The 13,735-nt window shown below is 64.4% G+C and overlaps 5 protein-coding genes across 5 annotated transcripts; 3 read left to right on the top strand and 2 right to left on the bottom strand.

The window, feature by feature from the left end:
- Window positions 1-203: 203 nt before the first annotated feature.
- Window positions 204-1,326, top strand: HETIRDRAFT_320252 (uncharacterized protein; the record flags this gene model as incomplete). The annotated part of the gene is made up of 4 exons (XM_009548762.1): window positions 204-509; window positions 558-737; window positions 794-867; window positions 924-1,326. The coding sequence occupies 4 exons, from the start codon at window positions 204-206 to the stop codon at window positions 1,324-1,326; spliced, it is 963 nt and encodes a 320-aa protein (XP_009547057.1).
- A 355-nt stretch (window positions 1,327-1,681) lies between these two features.
- Window positions 1,682-5,335, bottom strand: HETIRDRAFT_434486 (uncharacterized protein; the record flags this gene model as incomplete). Its single annotated transcript, XM_009548761.1, has 8 exons — window positions 1,682-1,915; window positions 1,986-2,177; window positions 2,251-2,351; window positions 2,420-2,576; window positions 2,645-2,689; window positions 2,759-4,611; window positions 4,668-4,917; window positions 4,982-5,335. 8 exons carry the CDS (start codon window positions 5,333-5,335, stop codon window positions 1,862-1,864), a joined length of 3,006 nt encoding a protein of 1,001 aa, XP_009547056.1. The 3' UTR covers window positions 1,682-1,861.
- A 78-nt stretch (window positions 5,336-5,413) lies between these two features.
- HETIRDRAFT_451921 (uncharacterized protein) lies at window positions 5,414-7,176 on the top strand (the record flags this gene model as incomplete). Its single annotated transcript, XM_009548760.1, has 3 exons — window positions 5,414-6,296; window positions 6,348-6,925; window positions 6,997-7,176. The coding sequence occupies 3 exons, from the start codon at window positions 5,414-5,416 to the stop codon at window positions 7,174-7,176; spliced, it is 1,641 nt and encodes a 546-aa protein (XP_009547055.1).
- A 935-nt stretch (window positions 7,177-8,111) lies between these two features.
- HETIRDRAFT_427427 (uncharacterized protein) lies at window positions 8,112-11,364 on the top strand (the record flags this gene model as incomplete). Its single annotated transcript, XM_009548759.1, has 7 exons — window positions 8,112-8,304; window positions 8,365-8,393; window positions 8,706-9,567; window positions 9,625-9,818; window positions 9,869-10,003; window positions 10,058-10,182; window positions 10,242-11,364. The coding sequence occupies 7 exons, from the start codon at window positions 8,112-8,114 to the stop codon at window positions 11,362-11,364; spliced, it is 2,661 nt and encodes an 886-aa protein (XP_009547054.1).
- Window positions 11,365-11,579: 215 nt separating this feature from the next.
- HETIRDRAFT_50956 (glycoside hydrolase family 79 protein) lies at window positions 11,580-13,368 on the bottom strand (the record flags this gene model as incomplete). Its single annotated transcript, XM_009548658.1, has 7 exons — window positions 11,580-12,029; window positions 12,106-12,233; window positions 12,286-12,377; window positions 12,430-12,605; window positions 12,646-12,755; window positions 12,812-13,059; window positions 13,130-13,368. The coding sequence occupies 7 exons, from the start codon at window positions 13,366-13,368 to the stop codon at window positions 11,580-11,582; spliced, it is 1,443 nt and encodes a 480-aa protein (XP_009546953.1).
- Between the last annotated feature and the right edge of the window lie 367 nt (window positions 13,369-13,735).

Here is a 13,735-nt window from a genome sequence, read left to right as displayed (position 1 = left end):
GAGTAGAATGTGAACGTCCCGCCGCGCGACATGGATCTCCACGGAGAATCACGTGATGGACTAATTGCGACACGTGGCACGTGCGCGCTGTTCCTTTCCTTTTCCTTTTCCTTTTTGGTCCGTTCCACAGCTCTGCACCGTCGCCGACGACGTCTCAAATACATCCAACAATTCTCAACCCTCAGCGCAAGCCTCGCGACCAAATGCCCGCGACACGCTCCTCCGCTGCCCGCCGACGGACCCAAATCTCAGACGCCCCGTACCCCTCTGCGCCGCCCTCCTCGCCACCACGGCTTGATTTGGAAGTCATCATCATCTCCTCAGACGACGAGCCCGACCATGAGCCCACACCCCGTCAGCACCCGCGCACGGCGCGCAAGGGAAAGGGAAGGGCCTTTCATGCTCCCGAAGAAGACGTCATTGATGTCTCCGATTCTTCCGATAAGAAGACGAGTGGCCAGAGCAGGGGGTCGCACAAGCCGTCCAGGAAGGTGAAAGAGACGAAAGAGGTGCGTGCATGCGCCGCGAGTCGGTGCGCATCCTGATCCCGCCTACAGGCGTGCGGAGAGCGCTGCTCGGCTACGCAGAGAGCGAAGCAGCTCGAGGCGGACCTGGCGAAAGCGCACGAGGAGCGCGATCGGGCGCAGGTGGCTTTCAAACAAGCCCAGCTCGAGATCGAGGCCGTCGAGGCCGCCGCAGAGACAAAGATTGCTGCCGCAAAGGCGTCGAACAGCCAAGTCAGCGCCGTCTTATGTTTTACTGGCCGGATCGGCTCACTGACCCACATCGTCAGGGGGTGCCGATCGATGCACTGGAGGACATCATCTGCTGCGAAATATGCACACATAAGATGTGGTCCCCCTACACGTCCGTGACCTCCCCCCTTCTCACCCTCTATCACCCTCTCACACTCACCCCTACAGCCTCTCAGGCTGCGGCCACACATTCTGCCAAAGCTGCCTCTCCGACTGGTTCAGCACCACCCACGTTCAGCACCTCGCCGCGCACCCAGCGTACCCCGCACACCCCCCACCCGTCGACGCCGACACTTACGCCCGCCTTCCCGCGCACATCCGCGCGTATATCCCCCAGCAGCCGGGCCCCAAATACACCTGCCCTGCCTGCCGCCAGGCCGTCCACCGCCGCCCGACCGAGTCCTTCGTGCTCAAGAACGTCGTCCGCGTCGTCGCCGCCGCGCGCGGCGAGCACAGCCCGCGCAAGCCGACGCCCGCCCCCTCGCGCGCCACCCGCGGCGGGCGCGCTGCCAAGGCCGCAGCGCCCGCGCCCCCTGTCGACCCCTGGGCCGGGTTTTTCGGCCCGCGATGATCACGCGCGGCAGAGCGTGTTCGTGGTCCACCTATTAAGTTATCACTGTGCTTTTTATCGGTTTCGGTTCCGGTCATCATCGTATGCGGATGGTCTGCTCCAAGGAACATGGGCGCCTCGGGGCAGCCCAGTAGTTATTGTATGGCATAGTCACGCACTGGTCAGGATGTATAACGTCGTTTTGGGGGTCTTTGCTTCTCTTCTTTCTTTGAGTATCGTCGTACGGACGAGTGTGGCCACAGATCACGATCGTCAGCTTGTTGCGTTATTTATTTGTGGAACACTATCATGACGAGCCATTCCATGCGATACCCAGGGAACGGCTATGTAGGAGGGAAACGACGCTCGAGAGCGAGGGAGAGCGGGAGCCTCATTATAATATTGTTCGAACGAAAAAAGCAGCATACAGTGCGAGAACGTCTGTCGGGCAACTCAGGAACACGTATCTAACGAAACGGATGGATGGCCATTTCTGGACTGAGAAACCAAAAAAAAAAAACAAGACAGAGACCGTCCGACGACACGTGGTTCGCGCTCACAAGGCGAACGCGGCGTCGAGGAACGCCTCGATCTCCTTCTTGTGCTGGGACTGCCGCGCGAACAAGCGAAGTGAGCGTCAAGAAACGAGAAGGGACAGGATGAGCGGCGGCAACGCGTACCTTGCTGCCGGTGGCGACGGAGCTGGTGGGCTCGCGCCCGGCGTAGTGCGGGTACTTGCCCCTGTGGTACTGCGTCTCGTTCGCGGCGGTCAGGATGCGCGGCCCGACGTACGTCCACGCGCCGTTATTCAGCGGCTCCTCCTGGCACCAGAGGATGTCGGCGTTCGGGTAGGCGTCTAGATGGGGCGTGATCTGGGAGAGAAAGAGGGGGTCAGAAGGCGGGTTGCGATCGGGGACGAGACGGGACGAGACGAGATGGGCGCACCAGGTCGTATGGGAAGGGCGAGATCTGCTCGAGTCTGCTGATCGCGACGTCCTTGATACCCCTGTCCTCGCGCTCCTGCAGAAGGGTGTAGTACACCTGGCCTATAATACACGCACACCGCACGGTCAGCACGCACGCGCGGGGTCACGCACGTCGATTCAGCGCGTACCAGAGCAGAGGATGTGGCGCCGAATCTCCTCGGGCGCAGCGAGGTCTGCCGAAGCCTCGGGGATGTACCGCTGGAAGATCGTCTCGTCGGTCATCTCCGCCAAGGTCGAGCGCGCCTTGGGGTGGCGCAGGAGGTTCTTCGAGAAGAAGTTGATAAGCTGTGCACGGCAATCGTCGATAGTCAGCGGGGCCGGCGGCGTGCACGAGCGCACAGGACGCGACTCACCGGCTTGCGGAAGCCACGGTGGATCTGGCGGCGGATGACGTGGAACTGCGGGCGGCGGCGGCGGAGATAGGGAGATCAGCGGCTAAGCACCGACAGATGGGCTGAGGGACATACGTAGTTGGCGGGCGTGGTGGCGTAGACGATCTGCATGTTGCAATCCTGATGCTGGCGCTCGATCTTCTCGGGGCTGGGGAACACGTGCGGGTGGTCGTCGCAGAGCTGCAAAAAGCGCTCGATGCGCGCGCTCGAGTGCTCCGGGCCCTGGCCGTCGTAGCCGTGGGGGAGACTCATCATGAGCCCGGTGCGCTGGAGCCACTTGCGCTCGCCGGAGGCGATGAACTGATCGATGATGCACTGCGCGTTGTTCGCAAAGTCGCCAAACTGCGCCTCCCAGATCGTGAGCGCGTCGGGCGAGACGAGCGAGTAGCCGAGCTCGAACCCGAGCGCGCCGAACTCGGACAGCGACGAGTTGCAGACGACGAAGCGCGCCTGGTCCGAGCCGAGGTTGTTCAGCGGGACGTACTGCTGCTCGTTCGCCTGGTCGTGTAGCACCGCGTGGCGCTGCGAGAACGTGCCGCGCTCGACGTCCTGCCCGGACACGCGCACGTGCGTCTTCTCGAGCGCGAGCGAGCCAAACGCGAGTGCCTCGGCGGTGGACCAGTCGATGTTCTCGCCCTCCTCAACGGTCTTGCCGCGGGTGGTGAGGATGCGCGCGAGGTTGCGGTGAACGCTGAAGCCGGACGGGTACGATGCGACTGCCTTGCCGATGTACTTCAGGGTCGACTCGTCGACGCCGGTGGGGCGCGTCGGGAGCGTCTCTTCCGCGAGCTGCTTCGGGGACGGGAAGCCCTGCCAGGACGCGGACAGCCATTCCTTGCTCGTGGGGACGTAGTCTTTGGCGGCGTTCGCCGCGGTCTCGAGCATGCCCCAGACCCACTTCTTGTGCTCCTCGATGTCCTTCTCCGTGAACGTGCCGCGGCCGACGAGGAACTTCGTGTACTGCGTCAGCGGCGTCGGCTGCTTCTCGATGGCCTTGTACATGCGCGGTTGGGTGAAGCTCGGCTGGTCCGTCTCGTTGTGTCCGTAGCGGCGGTAGCACACGATGTCGATCACGACGTCCTTCTTGAACTTGGCGCGGTAGTCGGCGGCGAGCTGGCAGACGAAGGTGACGGCCTCGACATTGTCGCCGTTGACGTGGAAGATGGGCGCGTCGATGGACTTGGCGATGTCGGACGGGTAAGGCGTGGAGCGGGCGAAGCGGGGGTCCGTGGTGAAGCCGATCTGGTTGTTGACGATCATGTGGATGGTCCCGCCGGTGCCGTACGAAGGAAGGTTGTGGAAGCCCATGGTCTCGTAGACGATGCCCTGTCCCGCGAACGCAGCATCACCGTGCAGGAGAACGCCCATGGCCGTGGTGTGCGTCAGCTCATCGTTCTCAAAGTGCTGGATTGCGCGTGTCTTGCCGAGCACGACGGGGTCCTCCGCCTCGAGATGGGACGGGTTGGCGACGAGAGAGAGCGAGACCTTCTTTCCGGACGGGGTCGGGCGGACGTAGTTGGCGCCGAGGTGGTACTTGACGTCACCAGCCGGGTCCGTGTCCGTGGTTCCTGAAAACTCATTCAGGATAGCCTCGACGGGTTTGCGAATGACGTTGGCCAGGACGTTGAGGCGACCACGGTGGGGCATGCCCATGGTGACGTGCTTTACACCGTGGTCGACAGAGCGATCGATGAGGGCCTTCATACCAGGGATGAGGGCCTCGCAGCCCTCGAGCCCGAAGCGCTTTTCGTTGGGGTACTTGCTCGCGATGAACTTCTCGAAGGACTCGGACCAGATGAGGCGGTCGAGGATCATGCGCTTCTCCTCTACGGTATAGTTCCATGGCTTGGGTATTTCCACGCGCTCGCGGATCCAGTCGCACTGATCTTTGTCCGGGATGTGGACGTACTGGATACCGACCGCACCGCCTGGGACGGGATGAGTTGCACGGCACGGACGGCGATATGCGCGAAGCGGGACTCACAGTACATCCGCTTGAGGGTCTTGATGATGTCACCCAAAGACATCGTTTTTCGGTCCTCGGTAGCGAAGTGGGGGAGGATGCCGGGGCCGAGGGTGATCTGCTTATCGAGGTCGCGCTCGCTGAAGCTGTAATGGCTGAGCTCGAGCTCTGGCGGGTGGACGTCGGCGAGATCGGCATCGAGGATGCCGAGGGGATCAAGCTCGGCAACATGATGGCCGCGCACTTGATATGCGCGGACGAGCAGTTGAACCTGGGGCGGTCAAAAAAGCGACCGTCAACGCCATGCGAGGGTGACACGTAGCAGGCATACGTACCTTGAGATGGTCGTCTAGCTGTGCGCCGCCAGAGGCGTGCAGGGAAGGCGCACCATCTGAAGGGGCAGGCAAGAACCTGGGAGGGGGCTGGAAAGCGTTCGGGCCCAAACCCTTGTCGAGGCCCTTGAAATAAGCGTCCCAGGACGCGTGCACCGAGGAGGGATCCTGCCTCCAGTGGCGGTACATCTCATCCGCGTAGTACGCATTCGTGCCGTTTGCGAAGATGTCGTTGGGGGAGGGCGCGGCGGCGGGGGTGGCGAGGTCGCGGGCGAGGAAAAGGGATGCGGGGGGCTTCGGGAGCCTGGGCCTGCTAGCGATGGTGCGGAGCCGCCGGAGCGCGTTCCGCTGCAACATCGTGAGCGGCGTCGACGACGGGGTGGGCGGCGAGGACGGGGCTATAGACTGCCAGCAAGTGCCAGCGCGGACGTCGTGATGGGTGTTGTGGATGAAGGTGCAGAGCCCGCTCAAGTCCTCGGCCGGCCCCTCCTCCCCGTCCCGGCGCCGCTCCGGCTCCCTCCGGCCCTATTTTCTCGCGCATGTTATTCGCTCGGCGCCGACCGCGACAACGACGACGACGACGACGACGTAACGTCCACGCCCGCCACTCCGAGACCGGCATATCCTCCAGCCTGCGTCGCCGAACACCGCATGGACTCCACAAACCCTCTCCCTGCGCCCCCAGTCTCCGTCCTGGCGGGCTCGGCCAGCTTTCAGAGCCACCTCTCGTCGCTCAACACCCAGCAGCGCCTCAGGCCCGCCGCCCACCACAGCGCGCACGCCCTCGGCGACGCTGCCGCCAAGGATCTCTGGCTCGGGCCCGCGGACGCACTGCAGCCGCGCAGCTGTGCACTCGTGCTGGCCACCTTTCTGCGCGAACATCTCTCGCTGGCTGCGCTCGGCTCTGAGGTCCCTACCGCGCGCCATCACGCCTTCTCCCGCTCGGCGAGGTGGCTGTTCTACGTCTACTGCTTTGTCTCTGCCGTCTTTTTCTCGACTGTGGTCTGCGGCCGCGGTTTCTCTTCGGGCGACGCGCGCGGGGGCGGCGAGCCGAGCAGACGCCCTCCGTCTATTTCTGTCCCCCGCGTCCCTGTTCCTGCCGACGGCCCGCGGACCTCTGAGCTGGACGCGCTCCCCGTCGACACGCGGCTCGCTAAGCTCTTCGCGCTGCACTTGCCGCCCAAAGCCTTCGAACCCGCCGTCTTGTACCCCTCGGTCGACCCCGCCTCCGTCGCAGCCGCTCTCTGGTCCCGCGACGACGACGCCGAACTGGACGCGCTCGCCGCGTGGGCGGAGGCATGGCAAGGCACGTCTTCCCGTTGGTGCTGACCGGTGCCCGTGCAGACCTCGTCCCCTCCCACGTCCCTAGGTCCGATCTCCCTGTTGGTGGTCGCCCAGAACTGCCCGGACGCGCTCCGTCGGCGGGTAGCGACGCTCCTCGACGACAACAAGCTGCTGAACGACACCCTGACGCTGCACGTCCTGCACGTGGACCGCGCGGCCGAAGACACGCCGAACGTGTTCCTGAACATCGCCCGCCTGTTCTCTCCGACCGCGACCGTCCTCCTCTTCCCCGCCAGCCTCTCCGTCGCTCCTCCCTCGTCAGCGTCAGCGCTCCTCGCAGGCTCAGGCTTAACATTTCGACCGGCACCGCACGCCCCGTTTTCCGACAAACCCGCGCTCCTGGGCAGTGCCGCGCCGGGCTCACCCGCGCCCGCGCCAGCGTACCCCTTCGCGGCGCTCACGCCCGTGCTCGTCGCGCGCGCGCACGCGTTCTGGTGCACGGAGCGCCTCTTCCTCGGGCCGTCGCGCGCGTCCGACTGGGACGAGTGCCTCTGGCAGCTATGGCTCGACGCGCTCGGCGACGTCGCCGTGCTCGCCGCGCCCGCCTGGCGCGCACCGCCCGAGCCCCCCGCCGCTGTTGCTGCGGCACCGCACCCGATCACGGTGAGTGAGTGGCCCTCCGCGCGTGCGTCGCGCCAGGCTGATGGTCCTGCGTCTGTTCTTTTTGCGGAAAGGCGGCGATGAAGCGCCGGCTGCGCGGGCGGTATAGGAGCGAGAGCTGCGTGCTGGCGGCGAAGCGGATCGAGGCGCTGGGCGCTGGCGCGGGTGCGGGCGCCGGCGGTGGGGCAGATGGCAAGCGGCTGGGGTGGTTGCGGCGCGTGTGTCGCGAATGGCACGGCGGATCGCTGCAGTGAGCGGCGAGCGTCGTGTGCGGCTGCGCCGTTGCAGATATCTCGATTCGCTTGAGGCTCGCTGGGCCATTGTTTTTTCGCATACTGTATTGTACGAGCATAATGAATTGATTGACTGGGCACGCACCACAGTTGAACAGGGTTTAGGTATTTTAGCCGCCTAGCTCCCACAACCTCTCTAACCACTATGAAACTTATGTACATACCTGAAAAAGTGTCTTAATTTTACTATGTTGATTTTCTTGTAATTATTGAGGGAGAGGAAAAATTGTCGGGCGGTGACCGAGGAGGGAGACTCGAAAACCGGCGTAGACCCCAGAGTTGAACTATTAATCCGAGCACTCGGTCACACTGAGTCACGCGTGCCGATCAGAAGTCCGACGAGTTGCAGGTCGCAAGGTCCGCCACCTACACATGTCGGAGCTTCAAAAAAGTCACCTCTCCAAAGGCCGAAGTCACTCTGCCCTCTTTCGAGTCTCTTTCGTCAAGGTTTTATTTTGAGCGTAAGCTCTCTACTGACCACCCCCGGATTTTTTTCACAGGATGTATACTTACGTTTATCTCCTGATTTATTTTTAATATGAGGAACAGAGTGGGGGATTTTTGGGATCTGGACTCTTAGATGCGGCGGAGAGCCATACTTCCCTGTATTTTCTCTCTCCTGCTCCACGCGCTTTTTGTACAAGTCTCAAAGAATACGCCGTCATTTTAAACTCATATATAAACCTCCCAAAATATTCACAAGACAGCCGCTCTGGTGTGAAAGAAGATATAGCGGCTGCTCACCACTGGTCCACCGCTCGACTGTGGCCCAGGGGCTACGAGGGATCTAAGCGATTACATAACTCTTTACAGATGCCCGCCGAGCCGCGTCCGCGTCTTTCTTCTGACTCTTTGTCCTCCTCCTCGCCGTCGCCACCGTCGCCGCCGTACGCCCCATGGACGCCGCACACAACCCAGAGCCTGGCCCCTCGTCGGGCTCCGCCGTCGTCGAGTACAGGAAGGACGGCGGCATCTCGCGCATGCGCTCGCACAAGGGCAACGTCCCCCAGCTGCCGCAGACGAAGCTCTGCCCGTACTGCCCCGCCAAATTCACCCGCACCACGCACCTCAACCGCCACCTCCGCAATCGTGAGTCCCGTCGTCCCCCACACTGCCCGCCTCGTCCTCACCGTCCTTACCGCCGCACAGACACGAACGAACGCTTCTATCGGTGCGAGGTGAGCCCTGCCATTTGCCATTGCCGTATGTGCGTGCCCCGCCGACCCCCGCCCCGCCCGCCCTGTCCCACAGACGTGCGGCGCCCAGTTCACCCGTAGCGACCTGCTCTCGCGCCACAAAAAGAGCTGCGGCGAGGCGTGCGTCCCCGCTTCCCCCGCTCCCCCCGCCACCCTGTCTCACTAACCCCAGCCACCCCATCAGTCGCTCCCGCCGCCGCTCCTGCCAGGCCTGCGCCAGCCTCAAGGTCAAGTGCGACCTCCGCCAGCCCTGCGCAAAATGCCGCGCGCGCGGCCGCGACTGCCTCTACCTAGGGCGAGAGCCCCCTCGACCCCCCGCCGGCCCCCGCCTCCCCGCGCGGCCCCCATGAACAGACGCAGCAGCAGCATGCCCGGCAGCACGTCCGAGCCTCGGCCGCCGCGCCGCAGGGAATAGTCAGTGTCGATGCCTCGGCGGGCTTTGACCCCTGGGCGTTCGCGCGCCCGTTTGATGGCCTCCTGACGTCTGCTTTCCCAGAGCTGGAGCTGATCGAGGAGGCGAACGACATGCTCAGCCCCGCACCCCTCAACGAGGCCAACATCGCCCACTTCGGCATGCTCCAGCAGCCCCCGCACCCGCATCATCAACGTCAACACCGCAGCCCCGCCTCCCACGCCCGCTCGCTGCCCAACGTCGACTTTGCGGCCCCGTCGGAAGACTCGCTCTCGTCGTACGCCCCACTCCACGCTCGCGGCGCGTTCACGTCCTTCGTGCCTTCGGACTTATCGGGCCCCATCGTGGGCACCCTCGGCGCCTTCGACAGCAACATGTTCGAGCCCTTCTTCCGCGACGTCTTCTCCGCGCGCGCCACCGGCGCCGATCCCCCCACGACGTCCACGGGCCGGGTACCCGTGGCACATACGCCCCTCGAAGGCATCATCGCGCCGCCGAACCCCATGATCGCCGACGCCCTGTCGTTCTGGGACGCTGCGTCCCCGGCCATGGTCGACCCGCTCGACGAGCAGCTCATGTACGATCTCATGACGAACACCCTCCCCGCCGATGGCCTCCCCGTGGGTGTCGCCTCGCCGACGATGCCAGAGGCGCCTCCCAAAGATGATCTTCTGCCTGTGGTCCCAAAAGTACGGGAGCCCGAGCCGGTGCCGGATCCCACGACCGAAGAGCTGCAGCATTACCGTGCGTCCGCCTCGCCTCGCTCGAGGCCCCCGTCTGACGCCCGTTTGGTCTTGTCAGTGTACATATTCTTGACCGTCTTCCTGCCGCAGATCCCGGTGGTGCACACGCCGACGCTGCGGGTCGAGCTGAAGCCCCCCGTGATGCTGCGCGCCATGCAGGCGTGCGGCGCGCTCTTCGTCAGGACGCGGACCGCGGACGCGTTCGTCGAGCAGACGCTCGAGAGGTCGCGGGACGTGCTGGTCAGCGAATTCGTGAGTCGCCTGTGATTGTCCCTCACCAGATCTAACGCCTCGGTTGGCAGGCCAAACCGTCGCCCGATCCCAAGCACCATCTCCACATCATCATCACCGTCATATTGCTCCAGACCATCGGGATCTTCCATCAGGACCCAGAACAGAGGGCGGCTTCCAGTATCTATCACGGCATGCTGGTGTTGGTGCGTGCTGTGGGCCTGCGCTCTCACGACCCCGGTGGCTCACATTCGATGCAGATGATCCGGCAGAGCGGGATCGTCAATAGGTGCAAGGATTGGACGCACAAACCGTTCTCGGCCGGCGATGCCGACCTCACGGATGTATGCTGGCGCGACTGGGCTATTAACGAGACTATCAAACGGTGCGCTGCATCGTGCATTTCTCTCTCCCTCGCTAGGCGTGCTTATCGGCGGCCGTCAGAGTCATTCTTCTCGCATACAGCCACGACCAGGCGCACCCGATCTACTTTTCTCTCCCCCCGTCCTTCCACGCCTCCGAGTGCCAGCTCTACCTGCCCTGCGACGAGGCGCTGTGGACCGCGCCCTCCGCGCGCGCGTGGTCCCAGCTCATCCTTGCCCCGTCTCCGTACGGCGAATGGCAGCAGCGCATCCGGGGCGTCAGCATGCCCCGCGCGCTCGCCGCCATCGGCGTCGACGGCGTCGACCTCTCGAGCGCGCTCATCGGCGCGGACGCCGTCCCCGAGCACCTCGCGCAGATCTCGCCGATGGGCCACTTCATCATCATCCACGCCATCCTCGCCATGCTCTTCAGCCGCCTCAAGATCGCGCAGCCTGCGCCCCCGCCTCCGCCGTCGACGGCCACGGACGCGTCGAGCGAGGCCGCGAGCCCGCACGTGTTCGCGATCCAGCTCGCGCTGCACAAGTGGCTCCAGATATGGTTGCTTAACCCCGAGAGCCCGCGCCCCGCCCCGCCGAAGCCCGCGAGTGGCGGCGGCGGCGGCGCGTGCGGGCATTCGGATCCCGCGTTCATGTCCGACCCGCTGCCGTTCTACTGGCTCGCGCAGCTGCTGTTGCTCGCACACGCCGAGGCGCTCCCGCCGTTTGACCCGCCCGCGCCCCCACCCGCACCCGCCGCGTCAGCGTCGCCCAGCTCCTCGTCCGCGACGCACCGCTCACCGCCACCGCTCACCGCCTCGCCGCACTCAAGCGCGAGCCTCGCATCCTCCGCGTCCCCAGCGACGTCCGCCTCGCCGGCGTCCCCCGCGGGCCTCTTCGCGCCCGCATTCCTACAGGGGCACGACCCGCTCGTCGTGGCGCGGCAGCTGCAGACCGACGCGTCCGCGCGCCAGTTCACGCTCGTGCGCGCGTGGCTGCACCGCGTGAAGCTGTTCCTGCGGCGCAGCGGCGCGGGAGACCCAACGATGGTGTGGGACGAGCTGATGAAGATCCGCTTGCGCGGGTGGCAGGCGGACGCGCTGCCCGCGCGCGCGGAGGGCGAGGGCGCGGACACGGATGCGGATGCAGACGCGGACTATGCGGAGCAGGGCTTGTTGGGGTTCTTTGAGGAGAAGCTGCAGATATGAGCGGTGCGCGGTGCGGTGCGGTTCGGTTCGGGTTGGTGTCCTCGTCGTGTCACTCGGTGTCAACGATATTTCGTTCGCTCTCGTCGCTCTGGTGTGTTTGTACGAATTAGTGTACGCTAATAGCATCTCCGTCTCGTCTCGTCTCGTCCGACTATTACAATGTAACACGCCGCTGGCTGTTCTACAAACACGCGCTCGCGCACGGGGGTTTAATTTTACAAGTACACAATGAGCGCCTCCGACGCCTGCACGCTCACCGTCGCGGTCCCGTTGCTGACCGCCACACTCTCGAACGTTTGCGCGCCTGCAGTCCCGCAGTCGTTCGCGAACGTCTGCCCCCCGCCGATGGTGACTACCCCGCCCTGGTCGACGCGCGACGCCGCGTTGGGCGCCGTCAGCCTCAGCACTCGCACCGCCGCGCCCGCGAGCCCGGAGAGCGTGGCGTTCGCGACGCCGCGCGCGCCGGTGCCGTCGAAGTAGTCCGAGTTGTACACGAGCGCGCGCAGGGGCGCGCCGGCGGCGGAGTAGACGACGTACGTGGCGAGCGCGCCGGAGCCGTCGTCGAGCATCGCGAGCGCGGTGGCGTCTGCGCCGAGGAACTGCGAGACAAAGGCGGCGCCGTAGAAAGGCGCGCCGACGATGTATCTGCCCCAGAAGCAGTATTGCTGTCGAAAGATTTTTTTGGTGGGTGAGCGGGTGAGCGGACGGACGGGAGGAGAGGAGGCGCGGGTGTGTGCTTACACAGTTGCCGATGGTGCCTTGGTGGAAGTAGAGCCGGTCGACGTTGTTCAGCGCCGCTTGGAGGACGTAGTCGACGATCCACAGCGCTGCGCCGTACGTGGGGCTGATTCCGCCTCCGCCGCACGTAGCTGGGCCGCGTGAGCATCGCGGCCGAAGACAACGTTGAGGCATGGGACTCACCGGAGTTGGTCTCGCCCAGGAAGTACGGCTTGCCCTGCGCGTGGGCGGCTGCCGCCTCCGACTTGTATCGACTCGTGTACGACACGATGCCCCTAGAGCGAGCGTTCGTTGAGAAGCTAAGGCTGCTGCTCGCAAGACACTCACGAGTGGCTCATGAGCGATTGCAGGTTCGTGCTCGCGCCCCCACACGCAGATTGGGGGTACGAGTGGCCGGAGAAGGTCTTGACGTGCTCGATGGCCGACCCGAGCAGCGGGACGAGCCCGGCCGTGCTCCACGTGGGCTCTTGCAGATACACGGCGGCTTGGAAGACGTTCCCGAGCTACGTTTTTTCGTGAGCGGAAGCAGCGAGGCCGAACGACGGGTGCGCTTACAGAGGGCGCTAGAGCCGTCTCCCATGCCTTTTGGCTCGCACCGTCGGCGGTGGGGTTCCATCCGGACGAGGGCACGATGGGCGAGTCGCTGGAGTAAACTGCGCACACGAACGTTCAGCAGGCAGGAGGAGGGTGACGGCTGATGGGCGCGCACACTCTGGCTCGTTGCCGAGCTCGATGGCGTATAAGTTCTGCATGATACTCTGCGCGGTGCTCGCGGCCGCGAGCGTGTTGGATTGGTTGTTCAGCCGGCGGTTGAGCCCGAGTGTAACGTCACCCGGAAGCGCGGCAGCCAGGGCGAAGAACGACGGCCCATACGTGAGCGCGGTCGGCGCGTCTGCTGCAGACGCGACAGTGTAATTGACCGCGGCTGTGAGCTTCGGGTCATACGTCGCGCGATCTCTACACGCGACGATGCGGTCTATCAGAGTTGTCGAGGAGGAGGGTCGAGGGGGATGGACGGAAGACTCACTGCGTGGTACCCCCGATGCGCACGGCTGGAGGCGCGCCGCGCAGTGTGGTGAGTCTGCTGATGCACTTCGCCGTTGCGGTGATATTGGTGTATGCAGGGAACGTGAAGAACTCGAGCGAAAGACTCAGCAACGCCTTGTCGACCGCTACGGCGGTGGATGGCGCGGTCGAGGGCACAGCGATGCCGTGGACGGCACTCGCGCCGACGGCGGCGACAGCTAGGGAAAAAATCGGGTGCATGTCGTCCTCAAGGGCGCCTAAACGAGACCGAGCTATGCTATACTGCTGAGGGACCGCCCTGCTATATGTATCTGAAGGTGCTCTTCTCCCGCGCCGTTGCGCGAGAAGCGTGCATCGTGCATGCGGGCCGTCGATGCGTGAGGACAATGAGTGACCGGCACGCGTGATGCTAGCATGCCTGTGCGAAAGAAGGCCGCGGGGGAATTGCAGAGAAAAGGTCGGGGTATGGAGTCTGGGGTGCGTGATGCACCGAGGGTCTTGGTAGAGGCGACGCACGGCGATCGCGTGACCGGCGAGAAGGTCCCGTGCGTCACAGTTTCAAAGTAGGCCTCCTTTGGTTCCGGTCCGGTATAAAGGGAGACCAGCG

This window comes from Heterobasidion irregulare, assembly GCF_000320585.1.
Source record: "Heterobasidion irregulare TC 32-1 unplaced genomic scaffold scaffold_06, whole genome shotgun sequence".
In the NCBI taxonomy this organism is placed as follows: Eukaryota; Fungi; Basidiomycota; class Agaricomycetes; order Russulales; family Bondarzewiaceae; genus Heterobasidion; species Heterobasidion irregulare.
This window is presented reverse-complemented; position numbering and strand designations above follow the sequence as displayed.